We start from the raw sequence: 22,561 nt of genomic DNA, 5'->3' as shown, positions 1-22,561 counted from the left end.
CACAGGGAGCCTTTGTTCCTAGGAAGTCTGAGCTCTCAAGATGCTCAGTGTACTAGTTCTGGTTGGTTTGTCCTCACTGGCTGACTGTTTTCCCAGCTGCTGTCCTCTTCAGTGGAGGAGATGATTTCTTATGAGTCATCCTCTTCGGGAAAGAAACCTCTGGGTTCTTCTCCCCATGGTGCGAGCAGATGAGACGGAAGGTATCCATAACTGTTTCATTTTCAAGGTCTCAGCTGGAGGCAGGAAGATTGGAAAATGCAGGCTTAAATTCTTAGCTTAGGGTGCCAATTATGAATAGAAGTCAGACAGAAGCATGCAGGAAATATTCTCACAGACTTTAAACTTGAAAGTTAAACAGTTCCCAAGTTAAAATCAACACCAACTTCTCATATTTTTTCTTGCACAGGATGGTCTGGTGGGACACAGGAGATCTAAGTTCTATTTCTGTCTCTTGTCACCAGCTTCCTATGACCTTGGACTAGCTGCCTAACCTCTCTATGTGCCTCCACTTCCTTTTCTGTTAAATGGGGGTGATCACATTTACCTGCCCTAGGCAGACACCCTTGCAACTTATTTCATAGCATAAAAATATAGAAAGTACCATATTGGGTCAAACCAAAGACCTGACTCACCCAATAGCCCTTCTCTGTCTACACATGTGAAAACCAGGGGCTTGAGTTCTGCTGTCATGGGCTTCGTTCTGGTCTTTCACAAAATAAAACATGTATGGAAAACATGAGGTAAGTGTATAGAGAGAAGAAATATATTTCTAGGGTAGTCCTGGATGTCAGAGGGTCAGTGAAGGTCAGTAGCAGCACTAGCAGGGCAGACTCCTGGAGCATTCTTAGCCAATGCTGCTGTTCTCTGGCTTCCCTCCTCTGACCACTCAGTGATGCTGGCAGGGGACCCATGCTGGTCTGGGTCAGACCACGCATAAAGCAGGCTGCCCCCCAGTCCCCTCCCCAGGGAAGGCGGGGAGAGCAGCCCCGGGGAACAGGCAGCGTTTTGGGGCGCTCTGAGCATCGTGCCTGGCAGCCAGGGAAAGGCTGCACTGCACCGACCTGGCCTGACCCACGAACCAGGAGCCGGCGACAAGACGCGACTCTGGCGGGGTCTTCTTGTAGAGCAGGAGAGGGAGTCTGCTCTCAGCCTTTGGTCCGGGACTCGCGGGTCCGGTGCGCGCCTTCCCTGGAGGAGCCCGGCGGCATGCGGCGAACCCCGCTCCCCGCCCCTGCAGCTCTGCGCCCCCGGTGGCTGGAAACTCCCCAGTGTCGGGCTCCGGTGGGAGGGCATGGCCGGGCTCCGCGGGGACCGGGAGACGTGCGGGGAAGCAACGCTGTGCCCACCGGCGAGCGGGCGGGGGACGCGTCTCGGGGAGGGCGTGCTCCCGGCGGAGGATGTGGGCCGTGGGGGCGGAGGGGTTCGCGGTGAGGGATGAAGAAGTTATAAATCAGCGGGGCTGGAGCTGGCTGGTAATTGATGTCCGCGAGAGGTGAAGCTGGCAGGGCAGCTCGCAGCGGACACTCCCTTTCCGCGGGCCGGGCCGAGTAGGGGAGGGCTTAGAGGCTGCTGGATGTGGATCCCGCACCGCTCTACGCCGTTATCTCAGCCACCGCAGGAGGAGTCTGAGACCGAGGAGAGCCCGTCGGAGCCCAGCCGGCGCCTCTGCCTCACTGCCGTCGGCAGGGGAAGAGCCCTGCGCTCCCGCGGGCAGGACCATGCCCCGCCAGCTCCTCTCAGGGACCGTGCTGCTGGGAGCCGCCCTCCTGCTCGCAGGTAAGGGTCCGCCGGGACCCGCTGGCCCATCCAGCCCCCGCTCTGCGCCGGGGTCTCCGCGACGTGTCCCCAGCGATGTGCCTTCTCGGCGGCGTCTCCCGTGCCCCTGACTGGCCCTGTTGCATCCGGCTTGCTGGCTGGAGCTGGCGGGCACCTGCCTCCTCTCCACCCTTCTCCTATGGGCAGGACCGGGAGAAGCGACCCCGCTTTTCAGAGTCGCGAAACGCCGCGTCCCGAGCGGTCGGTAGTCTGCAGATTCCCGGGGCTGTGCCCCGGTAGCGCCCGAGAGCAGAGCCCTAGGAGCTGGCGGGAGTGCGGAGCTGCCGTGCCTCCTCTCCTCTGGGCAAGGCGGCGGTGCCGGCGGTGAGCCGTCCCTCTCCTGGGCACGGGGGACAGCTGTTCCGGGAGAGGTCCGAACCGGTGCATCACAGAAAGAAGGCATGTTTTAGCTCCAGGGCAGGCTTTTCTCCTCCATACTTTGTTTCCATGTGGGTTCAGCCTCTCACAGTTCCGCCCTTGAAGTGGAAAAGGTGCCCGTTTCCTTCTCAAAAATTCAGGTCTTGCTGCCTCTCGCCCGGGACTGCGGAGCATCAGTCGGGGCTGCCTGCGGGGCTGGCCGCGTGGGTTCCAGGCGTGAGTCTCTCTGGAGAGAGGGATGGAGTTGCTCTTCGGTGCCTGCCGGTGCTTGTGCCGGAGTGGATCAGTGCAGATTAACTTTTTTTAATCGAGTTTCATTTTACTTTGAGGGAAGAGCTGGCCCTCCTGTGCTGGAGGATTGTGGTGGGCAGCGCGTCCCAGCACTGGGTTGCTGATCACCTGTGAGCAGGGATGCATGGGGGTCGTATGCGATCTGGTCTCGCGTTGGTGGGTTCATCGCACCGCAGGGCCACAGACCTGTGGGTCTGCTCACCGGTGCGGATCGGGGATCCCGCAACCCCTCCGTGCCCAGGGCTCCCCGTGTCCTGCACGGGGCTCCCAGGTGCTCCTCGGGACGCGGGCAGCTTCCGCGCAGCATCATCGGTCCCGGAGGCCGTCTGGGAGCCAGAGCTAACTCCTCGTGGGCAACAAAAACCCCGAGCTCTCCCCAGGGTTCGCGCCAAGGCCAGTGGCCGCGCAGCGCCGCGTTTTTGCGGTCAGCCGACCCGCCACACTCCGCCGCCCGAGTGGCCAAGGGCTCGGGCTGCTCCGCACTGCTGAGTCCGCGGGAACGGCCCCGGCGTGGTGCGGTGTCCGGTGTGCCCGCGGGAACAGCCACAGCGCGGTGCCGCCGTGCCCCCGGGAACAACCCCGGCGTGGCGCGGTGCCCGGTGTGCCTGCGGGAACAGCCCCGGCGTGGCGCTCCCTGGGCGCTCCCCGGGCGATGCTCGTGCTGCCGGCTGCGTCCCGAGGCTGGCCGGGAGGAGAGCTGGCGGGACCGCTCCGACGAGACGTTTTTCTGCTCGGGAAGTGCTGATTTAGTCCTTTGATATAGATACATAGTTTGTTGTGGTTTTGGGTGGTTTTTTTTTTTGTTTGTTTTTGCCTTTTTTTTTTTTCCCCCTTTCTTCTCTCCGAGAAAGTGCTAACTTCCTCAGATTATTTGTCTCTGCCAAGGAGGTTCTTTTGCCCAGGATGAAATAGGCAGAGGAACGGGACACTCTCCCTGGACACAGGAAATGTGGGTTCAAATCTTTGCCAAGCTTCCTTCACAGCTTCAGCTTGAACTTCGGCGTTCAGCTCCCACATGGGCTCCTGTAGTGGCCAGCTATGCTGGGGGACTGGCTTCCTCTTTCCGGTCGGAAAGGTTTTCCATTGTGCAAATCATGACAAACCCACTGCCCAGGGAGAAGGTGGATTCTGTGAGTGAGAGGGCCTGTGAGACACCTTGGTTCACCTTCCTGTTCCAGCGACTGTCAGGGACATGTGCACCCTAGACCAATTCCAATGGGAAAAACTTGGCTTGTTTAGAGGAAAACCTGGTGCTCTGGGTTTTGGGCTGCAGGGATGTACATCCCACGGTTGGCTCAGGTGCAGTAGGCACTGCAAAGATGCTTCTCTGTAGTTTGGCCAAGTAGTTTTACAACCGGTTTTTTACAAGAGGTTGTGGTCCAAATCAGAATTTAGACTTTTTAAATTATTATTATTATTTTTTTTTATTTTTACAAAAATCATCCTTGCTTTATTTGGACATCCCATACAGGTTGATCTCTTCTGGGTCGCTGGTAGAACTCTCAGTACTTGCATTTGCACAGAGCATTTCAAAGTTATTGGTGGAGTGGTGGGGTGTTTTCTACCATGCACCTCCCTATGCTTTTCTTCCCTTTCCACCCTCCTTCACTGACTGTTTAACTGAAACTATTACTCAGGCTGTCCAGCAATTCCCATTTCAAGTGTTCTTGATGAAACTAGATTCACCACTGCTATGTGGTCTGATCTTGTAATTCAGTCTCTGCGGGTGTCTGTTGACCTTCCATTTACTGACAGGTACTGGAGGAGATTCACAGAAATAGTCACTGGCTCAGGAGTTACTACAGAGAGCTTCAAAAGGAAGGGACAGGAGGAGGTATTTTAGCTTGTCTATGTCTATTTAATAATTTAAATTTCCTCAAAGCAACATGCAACATACAAGCCATGAGAGTTCCCATTTGAAAAATGAGGTTAAAGAAATGACGTTTCTTTAACGTGTAGATGTTGGAGACTTCAGCCCTCTTGTATTTCTATGCACATGCATATTTTGGCTATTGTGGGAAAGAACAAGATTTTTGTCTGTCTTTTGCATAGTACTTGCATGTGTTTCATTTATAGTTTGTGTATATTTACTCCACAAATTATATTACATGCATTTGTGCTGAAGACTATATACATAATGGTCAATATGAAAATGTTGGTGCCTCATTCAGGTTTGATCTCCTTTGTGTGATAATTTTAATTGATAGCGTTTGGGAATGTGAAGGACTGGCTTTAAACCCTGAAAAGATCAGATTCCACAATTTGGATCAAGGGCTATGTGGTCACAATTCCAGAAACATAAGCAGATAATTTGGCTTTATTTCCAGCTGTTCACACAGAAGCAATACCTCACAATTAGCAGCTACAAGGTAAATGGACTCTGTTACAACCTTATCTGTGAATAGTGCCATACAAATCTCAGTTATTCCAGTTAGAACTAGATAATAAAAATCCACAGGGAATGATGGACTTTTCAATTTCATGGTCAGCTGGAAAAAATGAAGAAAGGAATTACAGGTCAAATCTAATCAGTGCTGAGGTTAATTTCTTACAATAACTAACATGACTTCTCTGAAAGTGCTATTTAGTTAGAAGTTCATACATTAATGTTTCGGTTTGGTTTGAGTACTCAGTTGAAACAGCTGCACCAACACACAGCTACAGCTGTCTAATTTGCAATTAGGGCTCGAGATCTTAACAGACTCTAGAAAAAATGTGTTTACTGCATTTTATGGATCTTCATGGAAAAAGGACTCCTTTAAAAATTCCAGACAACATTCATACAAGGTAGAAGAATTAGACCCCACCATATAATACAGGCTTTAAAAAAATATGTATATGGGGTTTAAATACCAAAGTTTCGGGCATTGCTAAAGAAAATCACTTACATCAGTTCCACTCATATGTCCTACACAAAGCTGGATCTCACTCACTTAGAGCTGGTCTAAATCTGGAGCAATTCCTTTGGTCTTAGCTAGCATCCTTGAGAAGTATGGTTCATGTGTGAGGAAATCACGACTTGGCCTGTATGCAATAAATATCTTTCTATCCAGAAGCACCAAATACATTAAAACTGTAACAAATTGTTTTTCAGGAGATTTGAGGATTCCTTTGGTGATGATTTTTTTTTTTTTTTTTTTTAAACGTGTGAACGGTAGCAAAAAAATTGAGCCTATTTTTTGCGAGATGCTTCAAAGACTGAAACCAGTAGCCCTTCACACTGTGTGGGTGTATAGGAGAAAAGGAAATGCTCCAGATTTGCAGGACAGTTGCTGAGTCCTTACACTTTAATGTGGTTTGGAAACTTCAAGCACAATGTTAATCAAGTCGCTACTTTTCACGTCCGACTGAGATTGGGAAAGGAAGAAGTTCAGCAGATGAGGGTTAAGGTTTGGTGTTTCAGAAGTTTGTGTCCAGTGGGGCTGTGGTGGGGTTTTATCAGCCAAATTGTTCCTTTGAATCCCCCAAAGTTAGGGGTTGGAATCTCCTGCTGCAGTCCTGCAGGGAGTGGAAAGCACCGATGCTGGAAGAGGAGCTTTGCCATGAAGTGTAGGATGCCCAGCTACCACAGCCACCTCTGCTTGTGGAGACAAGTCTCTCCTATTGGTGTGAGACCTTCAAGAAGCCAAATGCTCTGTCCACCGACATGCTTTATCTTCGGATCTCACTTTCCTCCCAGAATTATCTTCTTTTTTCCTCATCAATATTTGTAAGAACGTGCGGAAATGTTTCTGTGCCTATTTGAGTATGAATTCCACCCATGGACTGCACCAGGCTCCTTTCTTTCTGTCCTTGTGATGCATCCTTACTACACACATACCCAGAACTGAGAAATAGCATTTCCCAAGCAGTCCCAGCTAGGATTGGCCAAATTACTTGAACCACTGTGTGAGAATTTCTCATCCTAAAATTAGTCTAGGGATTGTCAGAAAGGTGCCCACACAGTTTTTTTCTATCAAGATAGAGAAGTTCAGTTTCATTCCCCCACAGCTGGAGGTCAGCACAGCATAAATCCTGGTGGTTAAAATAAAAAGTTAGATGTGCTGCAAACAGCAGTTTGAAAGCTGAAAATGCAAGCATTGGAGCTCTCTCCAAAGCCAAGTTTCTATCTGAAACTTAAGTCTTGAGCCATTGAGATGTATGGAGAAACTTGGACTGGGAGTGTGACTGACTGTTTCTTCTGCATGAAATCTTGTTTGTTGGTGTTTGGGTTGTGGTTTTTTGTTTGTTTTTTTCTTTTTTTTCATGTTAGGGTGGCTGGAAATGTGCTGGCCTGAGATGAAGAGGAAGATGTTTTTGTTTCTGATGCATCTGTATTGTTCAAGACCATTATAGATGCTAGTAGAAACGATTAAGTGATTTATTCATCATCTCTCCCAGACATTTTTTTTGTTTCTGTTAATGGAGGGACAAAAGGTTCACGTTTATGATGACCCAATTTTACACTCTGTTGTTTTTCCATCAAATCCCAGTTGATTTTCAGTAAGAAAATCAATTCATCCATATCCACAATGTTAAGTCATCCCTGTAACACATTCAGACAGAGCACAATCCAGCATGGTGGGATTGACACTGATGACTGTTTGCATGGGTCCAATACTTTTCTAGATGTTGGGGGCTACTCTTCCAACATTCACTGATACGTGGCACTAAGCACTCCTAAATGCATCCCTTTTAAGTCACATTCCCTTGTTTGGAGCTACAGCCTTGAAACAAGGTGTTTTTTGCCATGAAAGCAGCTGATGGATGGAGAAATAGTTAGAAGGAAGCTGTTTCTAGGACTCCAGTGGGTTGAAGATGCTGTGGCAATGCAGTGACATTATTTCCGTGCTGTGCCTGGAAGCGGGAGCAGAGTGGATAGGGCACAGTGGCTCTCGCAGAGCCAGGGACCCCTGAACAGATGTCTCTGCTCCAAAGAAGTTCCTTTGGGAAGCCCGTGCTCTGGGAACAGGACCCCCTGCTTAGTGCGTGGGGAGCGGCGAGAGACGAGTGTGAGGGCGTTTGAAGAGAGACATTTCACAATTTCACATAGTTCACTTAAGCGTCCTTCCTGTGGGATTCTTCCCTGCCACAGAGTGAAGGAATTTGCCCCTTTTGTTCCCATTGTCGTTCCTCTGTGGAAAAACCTCTCCTCAGGATGACTGTGGGCTAATGTTAACAGAAGTGTGAGAGTTGCCATCCTGAACTGGATAAGGGCTCTGTTTAGCTCTGTGTCGTGTCTCCGGCAGTGTCCAACATCTGATCTTCAGGGGAGGTTCAAGGAACCTTGCAGGAAGCAGTTATCTGATAAAATTCTCCAGAGAGGAAATTTTTTTTGTAGTATGATCTAAAATCTACTATTATTTACTAAGAAACCATGGGATTGAGGGTAAAAGAAACTAAAATGAGCGTCCACCAAAGATTAGGTGCTGTCTACATTTATGGCAAACAGATATAACATAGTGGGATTAAATGACATTATAATGTATAATACAGAGAATTTTCTTCTGTTGTGCTGGCAGCATTTGAGGTGAAAACCCACCTTTGCTTCATGCCGTGCTGTAATTAACATTCACCCTAATGTGTTTTATAAGCATTAATGATTATAATTTCCCAACATAAAATGAGACATAGGAAAGCTTGCCAAAAGCCTTCTGCGTGTGCACCTACTGTAGACATGGTTGTTTAGATGCCACTTGACTGCAGAATGTGTTTAGCCTCTTGGGGCATTGCAAGGGAATCCTCTGTGCAGACCATTCTGGCTCTTCTCACCTCTGTCATTTAAGTTATTGTATCACATTAGTTATTTTCTCTTGTTTTGAACCTAAGACCATTGCTTATAGCTCTGTTTTATAGGTTTAAGTAGGGTGGATGGAAAGTCAGTTTATGACTTCGTCTTTTTTTTTCTTTTTTGCCTTGGAGCATTACAGGACAGTTCAGCCATAATGATGCAGCATCTGAAATAATAACTGGCAGCCTTCAGCAAAGTAGAAAACCTGCAACTTTGTTTTACTTTTTTTTTTTTAATATACATATATATTTCCTAATTTATTTTGTTGTGCACAGCTTGATGAACAGCCTCAGATGTATTTGACAAGTCTGCGTTGCTGTCTGAGCTGGCAGGTTACTGCCAAGTAGGTAGTTTGTCTATGTATATGAAGCAATCTTCCAATTCAGTCCTATTATATTGTTTAATTTGTCCTGCCAGGGAATCTGCAGCAAATTTGAATTATCAAGTTGATAAAGAAATTTAATCTGCTCAGGAAAATTCCTCCATATAGGAATTCTAAATTATTTTTGTGCTGGTTTCTAATGTGCTTGCTTTCTCTTTATGCCATATCAACACTTCCCTGCTATGCTAGTTAATGGTATAAACTTTTCTCAGAAATATATAATGGATGGTTTTGTGCTGGGATTTGCCACAGTGGAACTGGAGCAGAGGTGCAGTGATTGCTGACATGTGTCATTAAGTGATCAAGTAGATCTGGTGACTCATGGATGTGATTAGGGTAGGGCTACCTACACTGCTGTATGCAGCACAGGCTTAGTCATGCGTGTGAGGTGTGAAACCACGCTCCTGGGTAAATGCCTATGGCTGCTCTCATAGGGTCACTTTTGGATGGCTAGATGATGCAGTCACAACCAGCTCTCATCTGCAATGGTCTGAGCAGGGGCTCCCCAGAGGGGTAGGCACAGGCATGTGGAGGTGGAGGGGCCTGAGAGCCACATGGACCTATAAAGAACATGGTTGTGAAGGTGTCACTACAGTCTAGCTCTGCTATAAACTCTCGTTTCTGAGAACAGCCTCAGCAGACCTTTTTCTTTGAGCTGAGAATTCACCAGACTAACGTGAAAACAACTGTGATATTTCTCTTGCTTTTCTCAATGCACACCATATATGTATGTGTTTTTCTCCCTTGGTCTGTTTTACCAAAGCGATGATCCTATGAGGGTTCATAATGGAGGTGTTAGACTGTACATTTCAATACTCATTCTCAGTTTCATATACTCAATGGGAACTAATAGGTTTGCAATTATGGCTGGTTTTACATCTTCTCTGTAATTGCTTTCTCCTTATATAGCTAGTTAAATGAGCGCCTTCACCAGGCTAGATGCTGGCAAAGGTGCTCATTTCAGATGCTGAGTTTCTAGACTTATTAAAATTGGATGGACAAAAGAGGTAACAAAGATTTTTTTTTTTTTTAAATTATTACTATTTTTTACTGTCAGGTTTCTGAATGTTGAATTTTGAAAGTTATTTTTAATTGGCATTATGTAAAGTGCCCGTGCTCATGCACAAAAGTCATCTGGTGACTTTAGGGCAGAAAGGACACAATGTTTTGTGAAGCAAGTGCTTTCAAGCAAGTGTTGCATGGGCACAGCCCATTGAACTGCATGGCCTTGGCTGTCCAGGTATGATGGGAATTGGTAGCAATTTCAATTGGTAATAACTGAAGCCGGATTGATTTCAAATAACCAACCATGATTTAAGTCTGTTAAATTTCTATATCTACATTTTTTTATTAACAAAACTCCCTGCTATTTAATACAATGGCTTTATCACAGGCTTCTCTAAGTATAGCCTGACTTAGCTAGTGCAAATACTGGCAAAATATTTGGCAGTTATTTGGGAAATACATATCTGTTTACATTTGCAGCTATTGACCATAGTGGTATGGTAGTGTGTAGTGCTCAGAAGTATTAATGAAGTGCTATTAGAATTGTACTTGCTCCATTTTTAGCTACTGCATGTTATGCTTTGCTTCTATAGCATTTAATCTTGTATCAGTGTGCATACACATCTAGGGACCGCAAACCCACACAGATAGTAAATACATTATCACTTACTCTGAGACCCAGAACTCAGAGAGGAAGGACAAACTTGCTCGTATGATAGACATACACAATTTTCTGTCCTGTGAAGGCCTTTCTTGGGCAGTAACATAACCATTTACCCTGATGACTGATTTTTTATTCCAGGGCATGGAGTCAGGGTCAAGGCATATTTGTCTGTTCAGGACTCTTCTAATCTACTGTGATAAACGTTATGCTGTTCAGACTCTATTACGATGCTGTATCACACAGCAGCCCAGCTTTCTCATCCAGTAACCTATCCATTTTCTTGGCTGGCTGTTATGTCCTAATGGTACTTTAAATTTTCAAATTATAGTTGAGATGAATAAGATTTAAGCATTTGATCCAGAAATTGTTGGGTATGCATTGCAGAACACCAGACTGCATAATCAGAATGTCCCTTCTGGACCTGAAAGTGACAAACCAATTCTTTTGGTCACAGCAGAGGCATGTGTGAGTGATAGATCCATTGAGGAGTGAGACAGTTTGAGCCGCTTCTTCTGCACTGAGTGTGTTTCTGTCATGCACACGAGTCAACAGGAAATAGGGACAAAGCTACCTTGAAGTCCAAAGACCTGCATCTGTTAGCTTGTGAAAGTCCCCATGAACATAAATTGCTCTGCAAAGTTCTGCTTTGACAGAAATAGTGGTTACATTTTGCTGTGTCACATCATGAGCTTGCTCATCTGGCCAGTTGTGAACATCAACTTGGGACAAAGGCACACTTCCTTGCTCTCTTGCAGATCAGCTGTCCTAGTTTCTTTTCTGCAGGCTCCAGGTGTGAAGCTTGGATTTGTTTCAGAGAAGTGGTGTGAAATTAGATGTATGAAGGACTGTGAGGTCTCCTTTAGAATTGGGACCCTAGATGGCATCTGAAAGACTCAGAGATACTGCTTTGAATCTTGGAGTGGCTCATGGTTTGGTACTGTAGGTCTTCCCTGGAGGTTGTTTCTCAGTACAGGTGATAGAGATGGTGCTTTTACCTCAGAAACCAGACTGTGCTGCCTGCTTTGCCCATGCTTGAGCATTATTAACCCAGGCGACATAGATGAGATGGGGACTATTGCTGCCATGGAGATAGAAGAGTGTCTTCTTCCAGTAGTGGTTCTTTCCAGCCACCAGCAGTCACAGAAGTACTATAGAAAGCTTCATTATCTAGGGCGATCTCTTCTTCTGGTTCTGTGGCAGAACCAAGCCAGACATTCATACTTTGAGAAGGAAAAAAAAAAATGTTTCTAGTCACCATCCAAATTTTGAGGCAACTCTGCCTAAAAGTTTTCTTGTCTTATAAATGCAAGTATTGATGCTGATGAGAATCTCAGTGTTGATTAATATTGACCTATTGGTCAATATTCCTCCTTACGGTCAGACATAAATTGAAACTTCAAACGGCTCTTCAGAGTTTACCACAAATTCCTTTTTCTGTCTGTCTTTTAAAATAGAGTGATTTGGTGTAACGCTGTGATTGAAATTGCTATGGATAGGTACAAATGTTTGATCAAAAAAAGGGTTATGTTTACTTAAGGAATGCTCTGAAGTCCTTTTAGAAGATATGGTAATGCAACATCTTGTTAGGAAGAGCTCTGAAATAATGACAACTACTGGTAAGTCAAGTTTCTTTACAAAATGGAGTAAAGACTTATATCCCATATGAGGTTTGCTGGTGCTCATGTTCTGGCTAAGGTGCTATTGCAGATTGGAGTCAGCTCATGTCACCAGAGATGCACTGAAGGTCAACAGGCCGGGTACTACCACGCTCCTGAGCATTTTGGCCAGATTCTGCAGTTGCTTCTTAATTGCATACATGTGGGTATTTCTGTTCCCTTCAGTGGGATGACTCATAAGGAAATGCTCATAAGCAAGAATAAAGTCCTAGGCTGTATTTGAACTGAATGACCTGTATTTTAAGGAGCACAGAGAGATGAAGATACTATTAAGAAATCACTTGCACTTTCTTTCCAGTTGAGGAGCATCCTTCACAAAATACATCTTTTGCTGCACGTGTTTGAATCAGGAGAAAATTATATTTGATGGTAAAAACCACAAAGCATCAGTTATGTTTAACAAGCCTTAAAACATGTGCAAATCCAACAATGACTGAAACAATTACTTCATGATGGATAACTTTATTGCCCGCAGATGGCACTTTAAACCCAAAAGGTCAGATTCTTTGTATACACTGAAATTGCAAAAATAAACTGATCATTCTCCTTAACATCTCATTGTGCAGGTGAGAAAAGGTTAGTCAAAATGTTCAAGATAATTGGAGTGGTTGGAAGAGAGCCACTCAGCCTCGACTTACGAAAAAGACTTTAAAAGTAAAAGATCTGTTAACTTCAAAAAAATTTCTGATAACTTCTAATACAGATTTTTTTTTTTAAACTAAGGCTAGCTTTTGGCTTGACTTTCTTTGGTCACAAGTAACAGAAATTCACAGTGTATAAAAAGAAATTTAAAATTAAAACCTGGAAAAAATCAGAATGGGTATCATAGTCCAGAATTTGTTCCCAATTTTAAGCTCAGCGCATCTATCCTTTTAAGAGAAATCGAGTTTTAGCTAAAATCAGTGGAAGATTGATCATGTGTGCATGATTACTCAGATGTCTGTAGAACTGAACTAACACATCATATTGGAAAAAAATATGCATGTTCATTTATTTTTTTAAATTACTTGAAATCAGTGTCTAGTCCTGCAAGGAGCAGGGAGCTGGACTCAATGATCCTTACAGGTCTCTTCCAAGTTGAGATATTTTATGATTCTGTGAAATTTTTGTTTACTTTGTTCAGGAAGAGCATTGCCTTCTTTGCAAGGCAGAAAATAACTGAAGAATGTTTGTTCTTCTCATCCTTTGCAAATTACGGTTTATGCCTTCTACTTTCTTAAAAAAAATATATATATACATATACATATATATATACATATATTCTCCTTCCCTTATGGAATGGTTAACTTTTGTGATCTAAATTAAGGTTTGCTCATTCATTAAGCAGGCCTGTTGACTGACTTTCCAATATATCTAATAAACCTTCAGAAACAAATAGAATATACCAAAAAACTCACCCCTTTCCTTATAGGAGGAGATTCCTCAGTTATCAGGATTAATTAGTTCTCTTGTTATCACATGAAAAGCAGTTGCACCCTTCAATGTAGGTCAGTGTGAGGGTAGGCTGCTGACGGTCGCTTAGTGACAGGCACAATGATAAGTGAACGTGTCCTGTTGAGCCATGACCCTTCAGAAAAGACAGTGTCAAGTAAAATGCCCAGAGAAGGTACATAGAAGACATAATCTGCTTCTAAATATTGACAGTAGGAATTTCCGTGCTATTCTTCTTCCTTTTTCTTTTCTGGTAAGCATGTCAAACTCTATTGCGTTTGTAATCTGCGTTAGTTTTGAAGCATTTAAAAAAGTAAGGAAGCTAATGACCCATGAATAGATAGGATGTGAAATAAAGCTATTTTTCTTCAAGGCTTAGCATCTTGCTGGTAGAGCACTGTCTTGCAGACTTGTAAAAGCAACAGTATTGGCTTGAAATAAGATCTTTTACTTCATTTTTTGTCAGTGAAAAACTAAATGAATGAATACATAACAAATCTGATATTTCATGCCAAATACACTGACATTAGGTCTTGAATATTAATATGATAGATTACTGGATTTAAGTGTCTAAAATATACTTGAGATCAATGAAGAAACTTTGTCTTATATCAATGGGAGCAAAGTTAGACAAACACTAAGCACACCCTAAGATCCCACCCAAAATATTTACAAATACTACAATGTCTTTTAGATATACGTAATAAGAGTAAAAGGGCAAAAGCTTCAATTTGTATCCAGTCTATCTGGGTTTCTTTTTTGCCTGCAGGATGGGGTGAAAAGATTTGGTGGTTTTGTTTGTGTTTTTTTTGTTTTTGTTCGTTTGTTTGTTTGGTTTTAATAACTCTTAGTCAGATCTTCTGAGATAGAGGCTTCCAGGATGCCTTGTTTTGTATACTTAAGACAGATCTTGAGATTTTTGTGCAGACGTGCTTATATCTTTGCTTATATCACCATAGAGTTATCAAGAGAAAAGTCTGCAACATTTCTAATGTTTTCTTGCTTTCACCTTTGGTACACTCTGAAAATAAGCTCAGCCCACACTCCCAGGGCTGGCTTCCTGGTCTCAGCATGGGTCAGGTGGCAGCATGGTGCTGCACGGCTGGTGCTGTTACTGGGCAGGGTGCTGGTGCCGGTGCTGCTGTGGGTGCTGGTGCTGAGCAAAGCCAAGCACTCAGCACTTCAGTCGTGATCAGGCACTACAGACCTGCCTTGTTTTCAGAACCTGTCACTCACCTGGATTTTCCACCTTTCAGTCAGTTTTACACTTGAAGTAACCTACTTGTCTTGGCTCTAGCAGATAAGCTTTGATTCCGACAGGTTCATCTGGCAGACTGTTACTAATGGGTCTTTATACATACTGACCTGTTTGTAAACATCTTTGCATGCTTTCAGCTTTTCTAGAGCCTGAAATAAGGGCAGTTCAGAGGCCAGGCTCTAAAGTCAGGAACAAGATTCATAATGCTGTATGTAAACTCTATGTTCTTGGGAAAGCATGTGAGCCTCCAATTCTGGGATGACAAGAGGAATACAAATACAGTGGCTTCATGAAAATGTCAGATCGTTTTGTTGGAGGATGTTGACAAACCCGCTCAACAAAGTGCTTGGGTTGCTCTTCACAGAAGCTCCCTGATCTCAGTTTCTCAGTGTTTAGCTTCAGGAACATTCTTTCAGAACTGCAAATGAGTAGACTCATAGACCGTAAGCATCTATGGGGAACTATCCCATAAAAGCACAGTGTGCTATTTGGCAGACCCAGCATTTCAGAGTTCAGATCCTTAAACAGTAGGTGAGAAAAATGTATGTTTGCAAGACATCGCGTAGCAAGTTGTTTCTTCAAAGATCTGCTGAATCTTTTTTTCCTCCCTTCTTAACAGCTGACAGAATATATTTGTTTCTAGTTAGAAGCATGGTTGTCTAGACAAATCACAGAGGAAGCCTTTATATTTGTACAGTATTAACATTCAAATTTCTGGTAATATGTGCGGTGTAGTTCAGAGGACCTCTTTATTCTGAAAACTTGTTATGCTCTTGCTTGAAACCTGTTTAGATGAGTTATTATAGAATAATTTATGTCTATGCTTACATGTACCCTTTAAACCTCCTTTTGAGTAGGGATGGATGTTGGTATACACAGGAAAACTGCTGGAACCACAGCTTAAATGAGATTTACAGGGCTAAAAAGAAAAATGTAGATCAATGTAACTAACTTAGATGCCAAAGATTAGTTAAAAGTTACACTGTACATTTCCTATATTGTTAAAGAAGGGAAGCAGGTCCCTGAAGGCATCTAGCAAACAGTTTTGAAAATCTAATCAGCTATTTGCTTCTTTTCATGGATTGTGTTATGTAGACTTGCAAGCTGATATAGATCTCTTGTCGCCACTGATGTTATAAGGAATTAGTAGGAGATACTGATAAATGGAGTACAGCTGGCTCCTCAAAAAAGACTCCCAAAACCAGCAGATGGGGGCAGTGCACCTTTACCTCTTGTACAAAGTATTTGTACTTGTAGCATCTCTCTCCAAAAGTGAAGACTTGGGTTCTAGGCCTTTCTCACACTGAAGGAGTTCAAGTCCACATCTCGGAACAAAGCTCTTGCCGTTCTGCCTCTAATCTGTGGTTACATCTTCTACTGGGTGAAAGCTGCTGAATTTGGAGCAGCCATTGACTTTGGAGAAATTTAGTCGCCAATCTCAGCCAGAGTTGATGTCCAACAATTCCTTCTATAGTCAATGAAAGAGGGAGGCCTTTCTAGTGGTTGAACCATAGCAGCTAAATAAGGTTCACATATTTCTACTGTTGGTACATACAGCTGTTCATATTTGGCTGTGGCAGGGACCTCTTCAAAATGCTTAAAATAGCTAAACTGAAACTACACTTGGCTGTGTTCTTCTGGAAAGTCCATATTACCCTTGTTTACATGATGCTGCTACTCTCCTAAGTTGAGAAATAAATGCTTTGTCTTGGAATAAAGTGATCTGGGGGTACTCTATGCTCCCCTCTCACAGCACTGAAATCTTCACAAATTTCACTCAGGTCCGGATTTAGACTTAAACTGGTTTTCAAATTACACTGTTTCAAAATATTTGCTTGTTATGTTCCTAGCTCCTGGAACATTTGCTGCCACTGCAAGGGCAACAGGATGGATGACTGTTTCTTAAAGCTTTAAGACATGCATTTCTGTCTGTTTGCCATGAAAGCTTTTGTGGCTATAGCCCATTATGGGGCAAAGATGCCTCTCCAGAACTTGCTGGCCTGATGTGATGGAAGGTTCTGCGTTCCTTTAGTCTTCTGACCATGGGGCTTTTTCATTGACTTCCTAAAAATTGCCTTCTGTCTGGATGTTTTCAAGTGTCCTAAGCTACCTCATGTTATGCTGACACCCAAGGCTCCACCCATACCATAATGATCTGGCCATGACCAGAGTCACGTTAGCATGCTTGCTTTCTCAATAAGCAGCAAATCTGATCTGGAGGATTCCTTGAACTTGTTCTCAAAATTTATTGTTGAGCTGCCCAATTACCTTTCAACACCACGTCACTGGTAGAAAGTCTGCAGGTAGTGAGGGACCATAGGTAACAGTGCTGTGACCCTCAGTCAGGAAGGGAAGATCCTTAATCCCCTTTCACACCTTTCAGAACAGTTCCAGCTTTGCAGCAAATTGTTTGAGTGGCAATTTGGTATCTTAGAGGTCAACTTGTGGCTCTTGTTATAGAAGTGGCCAACTTTTACCCTTCCAATTGAACGGGTTGCCATGGTGGTGTTTTCTAAGGAAAGGCAGCAAGTAGTGCTTGAGGTTATGCTTCCTTGGCTAGATGGGTAGCCACAGGTCTTGAGTTTTCTTCCTGGTATGCTAAGTGAACAATTTGGGAGTGAAGTTATTGACCGAAACTTGCATAACTTTCATTTCTACTTTCTTTCCTGAGTAATTCTAATGGAAGATCCACAGTCCTCAGCTAGGACAGCAAGATTTCACTCAGAGGAAAAGAGTATGTGTGATAGGGGGAACATCCTCTTTTCTTTGCTTTCCCTTCCAGTATAACATAATAAATGTGAGTGGATTTGAAACAGCATGATTTGCCATTGTTAATGTGTTTTTTTTTTTTTCCTTTGTTTTTCTAGGATCTAGTTCAGCATCAAAATTAAAAGTTCCTGAGCTGAGCATAAATGGCATACAGTACGTTGTTCAAGCAGGCCAGACTTTAAATCTCACCTGCAGGTAACCAACTGAGTTGAATTCTGATAAATTGGCTGGGAGTTCATGCACCTGACACTTTCTTTTTTTGTAACTGAAATTAGAAAAAAATGAAACCTTATGTTGTGGGGAGAGGTGGGGGAGGGGAGTGAACTTCAATAGCAATTGTTTAATAGTTCTTTGTTGTTTCTGTTGTTGTTTTTGGAAAACAAGATAAAAGAGAACCCCAGAAATAGCCTGATATAATAAAAAAGAAAGCTTGGGAACTGGAGCTGTATAATTGCAGCCCAACATAATTGTTTCAGCTTCCTTATCTGTATTTGCAGGGGGGAAATGGTTCATTCATGGTCTTTGCCTGAAACTCTAAGTAAGGATAGCAAAAGGCTGAAAGTAATTAAATATGCCTGTGGAAAGAATGGGAAGCAGTCCTGCAGCAGTCTGACCTTGAGCAGAACTCAAGCAAGTGACACTGGAAACTATAGCTGCAAATACCCAACAAGTCCAGCAAAAAAGAAGAAGGAATCTACGGTCTATGTATTTATTAACGGTAAGATTGTATTTTTTATCACTTCTTGATACTTTTACTTCAGTACAGCAAAATGGATAAATAAGACAGTTCAGCTGTGATTGAATTCAGGGATTTGAATGATATTTTCAGCCTTGCAAAATGTCATGATAATTTACCAATTCATGTATACAATTTGCTTTCTCAGAGCTTGCAAATACAAGTGCTAGTGTTTTATCTGTTAGGAAGAAAATGAAGAATGAAAAAGACCCAGTCTAAGCAGTTTGCTACAGTAAACAGAACTCCACATGGAAGTAGACTTGAAGTGAAACTGTGAAATGGGTATCAGAGAAATCAGATCTTACAGAATCAGATGATGACTGATGAAAACTGTGTATCTAGTATCACATCCACTTTAACCTAAGATTATAGATTTCTAGGCAGCTGAAGGATGTCAAAGGTGTCTATCCAGATCACTGAATTATCTCATGCTGTAGAAAATTACTACTTACCTGTTAAGTCACATTCAAAAATGTAATCTGTAGTTCATGTTACACAGTTTGTAAAAAATCTAGAATAAATGGAATCAAACTAAACAGAGAACTGTGTTCAGCTAGCAGTATTGTGAAATGTATGGGAAATCCTTGAATTAGGTCAGTTAGACTATAACAAAAATTGCTTTCTGATCCTTTTTTCTTCCAGGATATTAATCAGACACTTCTCAGAACAGTTGAATACAATAGACACAATAATAAAAGAAGACATTATAAACACTTTAGGGATTCAATTTAAATTTCTATTTTAGTTTTTCTTGACTTTTACAGAAAAAATTAATAGATTAATGTAAGCTATCAGGATTCACAGATTTTGAAAGCCCATATTACAGAGAATGTGCAACTGGAAGTTTTCCAAATTATGTGTCTGTTGCTTCTAACGAGTTCACATCAGAGTGACATAGCCTTTGTTTTCATTTTGTGACACAAAAAGTGGGACTGATAATGTGAAAAAACAGAATGAAATGGACCTCTCACTACAGTGTTAGAAAATAAGATAGCTCCCCCATTATTGTGTGTTTTTTATTGAGAATTATTGAATAATACATGCTGTTCATCCTGCTTTCCTTCCTCTGCCTTTCAGTAATTAAAAGGGGCTTGTAAGAAAGATGGGGACAGACTTTATAGCAGGGCCTGTTGAGACAGGACAAGTGGCAATGATTTTAAACCAAAGGAGAGGAGATGCAGGTTAGACATGAGGAAGAAATTTTTTGTAATAAGGGTGGTAAAATACTGGTACAGATTGCCCAGAGAGGTGGTAGATGCCCCATCCCTGGAGACATTCAAGGCCAGGCTGGATGGGGCTCTGAGCAACCTGATCTAGGTGAAGATGTCCCTGATCATTGTGGGGGGTTGGACTAGATGACCTTTGAATGTCCCTTCCAAGCCAAACTGTTCTATGATTCTATGAAATATACTGTGGAATGTTTTTCTCACCCAACTATTTTCATATAATTCACTGGATATCACACTATATATACACTCATGAAAGCATAACCAAAGTAGGTTATCAGTTCAGTGAGCAACATTTCCTGCTGTCTAGTAAAACATACATTTTTCTTGGATGATTTTTGCAAGTTTCCCATCATGGGACCTTCTTGAACCTCCCACCTTGGATGTCATCTCTAGCTGAGATCTACCCACAATTCTCTCCATTCACCACACAAGAAGAGCAAGGATGGTTGCGACTCTGCCTGAGAATCTCTCTGCTAAACCTTCTTTATAAGAGATTCCTTTATGTTCTCTTGGTCTCTTTCCTGTTCAAAGTGTTAATTTTTCAGGATTCTGAATTTTTACAAATGAAAGACAGTCTTTCTAGCTCTTCACTGCTTCTGAGATTATGTGTAGCTTGCATATGAAAGAGGACCTCGATCGGATGTATATGAACAAAGGGTGTCTGCCTAATTCACATGGTGATGGAAGAGAAACATACCATAGAAGAAAAACTTTTTGACACCTTCCCCTCTGCCAATAATCAGTTAAAGAAGAGTACCTGAATGGCTTGGTTTTGTTGACTTTTTTTTTTTGGGAAGACATTCAGTCATTAAATGTTGATGTCACTGTTGAAGGCAGGGTTAGATTACATTTCTCCTCATACCTCACTTGCCAAAGCAGTAAAATTTTTAGATTACAAACCTGGATCAGGCTTAGGCATCTTTGGTACATTAGTTTTCTGAATTTGATAATCCTTTTAATTGAAAACCAGTATCTCAACAGGTAAGTGTTGATTGTGTCTTAGTAAGCACATATGAGAGTTAGAGAAAACTACTGATAATTAGGGAGTCTGCAAGCTAACTGCTCACTTAATGCTTGTTGAAAGTGTCACTTTGCTCTAAGGTGAGGAAAGACATAGTAGCCCTCCAAAAATGTACAGTTTGAGGAAGAATTGTTGAACAGGCTGAAAAGAAAAAAGATACCGAGTACCAAAACTCACCCTTTCTGATCGCGTAAAGTTAGCATTTGGAAAGAAAATACTTAAGGAATCTCTTAATATGCCGTCGTTTTTGCGAACATGCATAAAATTCAGTTATCTGGCTCAAGTGGTGTGAGACAGGGGTAACAAAATCCTCTGTGAAGACTAGCTTTCTTGAGTTTGATTTTATTTTAAATGAATTTGTGGGTGCTTAGGAAATAAGCATTTGTAAAATTCAGCTCCCTCCTAGTTCTCTATTGTTTCCTGTGGCAGGACGTTGTGTCAATCCATTTCCCATATTAGCTCCATGTGGATCACCGAGGTGCCTGTTTCCCATGTCTTAGCATGCTGCAGATGAGAACAAATAGTTGCTATTTACAAACACAGAATTCGAATCAGGAAAGTTGATATTGTTTGTACAGGAAGTGATCACTTATTGTTTTAAAAATGTTATTCATTTCCGTAATTAGAGTGATACTGAATATGAACTGGATTAAAAAAAACCCAAAAAACAGTAGGTCCCTTGGTTCAGTAATAAATGTATGCTAAAACAGAAAATGATCTTCTATAGACAAAACCAAGATGCAGGACACTGAGAAGACTGCAAGTCCCACGTGTCCCAGGATGACTTGAAGCATTTCTGAAGTCCTATGTTTGGGGAACAAGCAGCCTGGTGACTCCTCATGCAGGAGATAATCCTGACACCATCCTTTTTTCAGCTGGAGAGGTCACTACTGAGTCGCTCAGGGCAGCGAGTGCACAGTGTGTGCCGCAGCAATTCTTGACCACACACTAGTCAAAAATTGGGACATCAAGTGAGGGATATTAATTCTCTTAATAACCTTGGACTTTGCTCTAAGAAAACAAATGGCCTGACTTCCACCACAAACCATGGGAAAAATGTGAAATGAAGCAAAGCCTCTTTGCCAATTTCTGCACTGTCTTGGACTAAAAGCTCTTCTCATCTTTGTTTTGTTACGCAACTCCATCCTAGTAGTGAAATGGAAAGGTTTGTAACGAACACTCACTGCATATATTGGAGTGAGGCATGGGGAATTTTCTGCTAGAAAAGGGATAATTATGGAATAAAGACATTTAAGAAACACCAAATTATTAGCTGTTTTGAAACCTATGTAGATTGGGGACAGTGTTAAAGCTTTTTTTTATTATTGTTTTTGTTTTTGTTTTTGTTTGTTTTGTTTTGGTTTTGTTTGTTTGTTTTGGTTTTGTTGCTTGGTTGGTTGGTTTGGTTTGGTTTGGTTTGGTTTGGTTTGGTTTGGTTTGGTTTGGTTTTTTCTGCCTGCTTTCATTCTGTTATCTTCAAGACACTCTTTTACAGTTACTGGAGCTCATTCACTTTCATTCAAAAATGTGAAGTTCTCTTCATTCTCTACTCTCATCATCTCTTGCCTTTGATTGTTCCCGTGGTATGACAGAGGAAAGCCATACAAGTATTTAAAGAAACTTTGATTCAATTTGAAGTGTTGCAACTTTCTGTGATGGAGGCAGCTTTCAGCCGTTAATATACAAGAGTAATGCCTTAATTCTGCTGCAATGGGGAAGTTGTACTTGGCTTTAATATACTAACTCATCTCCTCTCCTTGTCTCTCCTCACACTCCTGCTGTGCATGTCTTCTGATTGCATGCTTTTCCTTGCAAAATGAGACATGTACTGGTTCTTCAATCAAGCACCATTCAAAATATTCTGGTTTTAAAACTGGACCCCTCGCCTGAGTCAATTGTCTATTCTCTTTCTGTACTCAACAGAGAGAAAAAAGGACCTTCTGGTATATATTTCTCATCGCTGACTTTTAAAGGAATCTGGAGAACAAAGCTTAGAATAGATGTCTTGCTTAGAAATTATTTAAGTAGGTGAGACAAATCAGAGCTTGGTAATTAAAGGTACAAGTCCCAACAGTACTTGTACCCAGCAATGCCTAAAATATCAAACATGTCCACTAGTTTTGGATATTTAGCTTG

General features: G+C 42.6%; 1 protein-coding gene across 4 annotated transcripts in view; it reads left to right on the top strand.

Annotated features, from left to right (window-relative positions):
* The first annotated feature begins 1,442 nt into the window (after positions 1-1,442).
* Positions 1,443-22,561, top strand: part of FLT1 (fms related receptor tyrosine kinase 1) — a 119,372-nt gene continuing 98,253 nt past the window's right edge. For 3 of the 4 annotated variants that reach the window (XM_065830275.2, XM_071804556.1, XM_071804549.1), the window contains exons 1-3: positions 1,443-1,776; positions 17,538-17,634; positions 17,937-18,157. In XM_065830275.2, the coding sequence (XP_065686347.2) occupies positions 1,719-1,776; positions 17,538-17,634; positions 17,937-18,157 (376 nt within the window). In that variant the 5' untranslated portion in view covers positions 1,443-1,718. The remainder of the gene's footprint in view (positions 1,777-17,537; positions 17,635-17,936; positions 18,158-22,561) is intronic. The other variant, XM_071804557.1, reaches the window with a different exon arrangement.

The sequence above is a fragment of the Patagioenas fasciata genome, chromosome 1 (genome assembly GCF_037038585.1).
Source record: "Patagioenas fasciata isolate bPatFas1 chromosome 1, bPatFas1.hap1, whole genome shotgun sequence".
Taxonomy (NCBI): Eukaryota; Metazoa; Chordata; class Aves; order Columbiformes; family Columbidae; genus Patagioenas; species Patagioenas fasciata.
The sequence above is the reverse complement of the archived record's forward strand: the minus strand, read 5'-3'. Positions and strand labels throughout refer to the sequence as shown.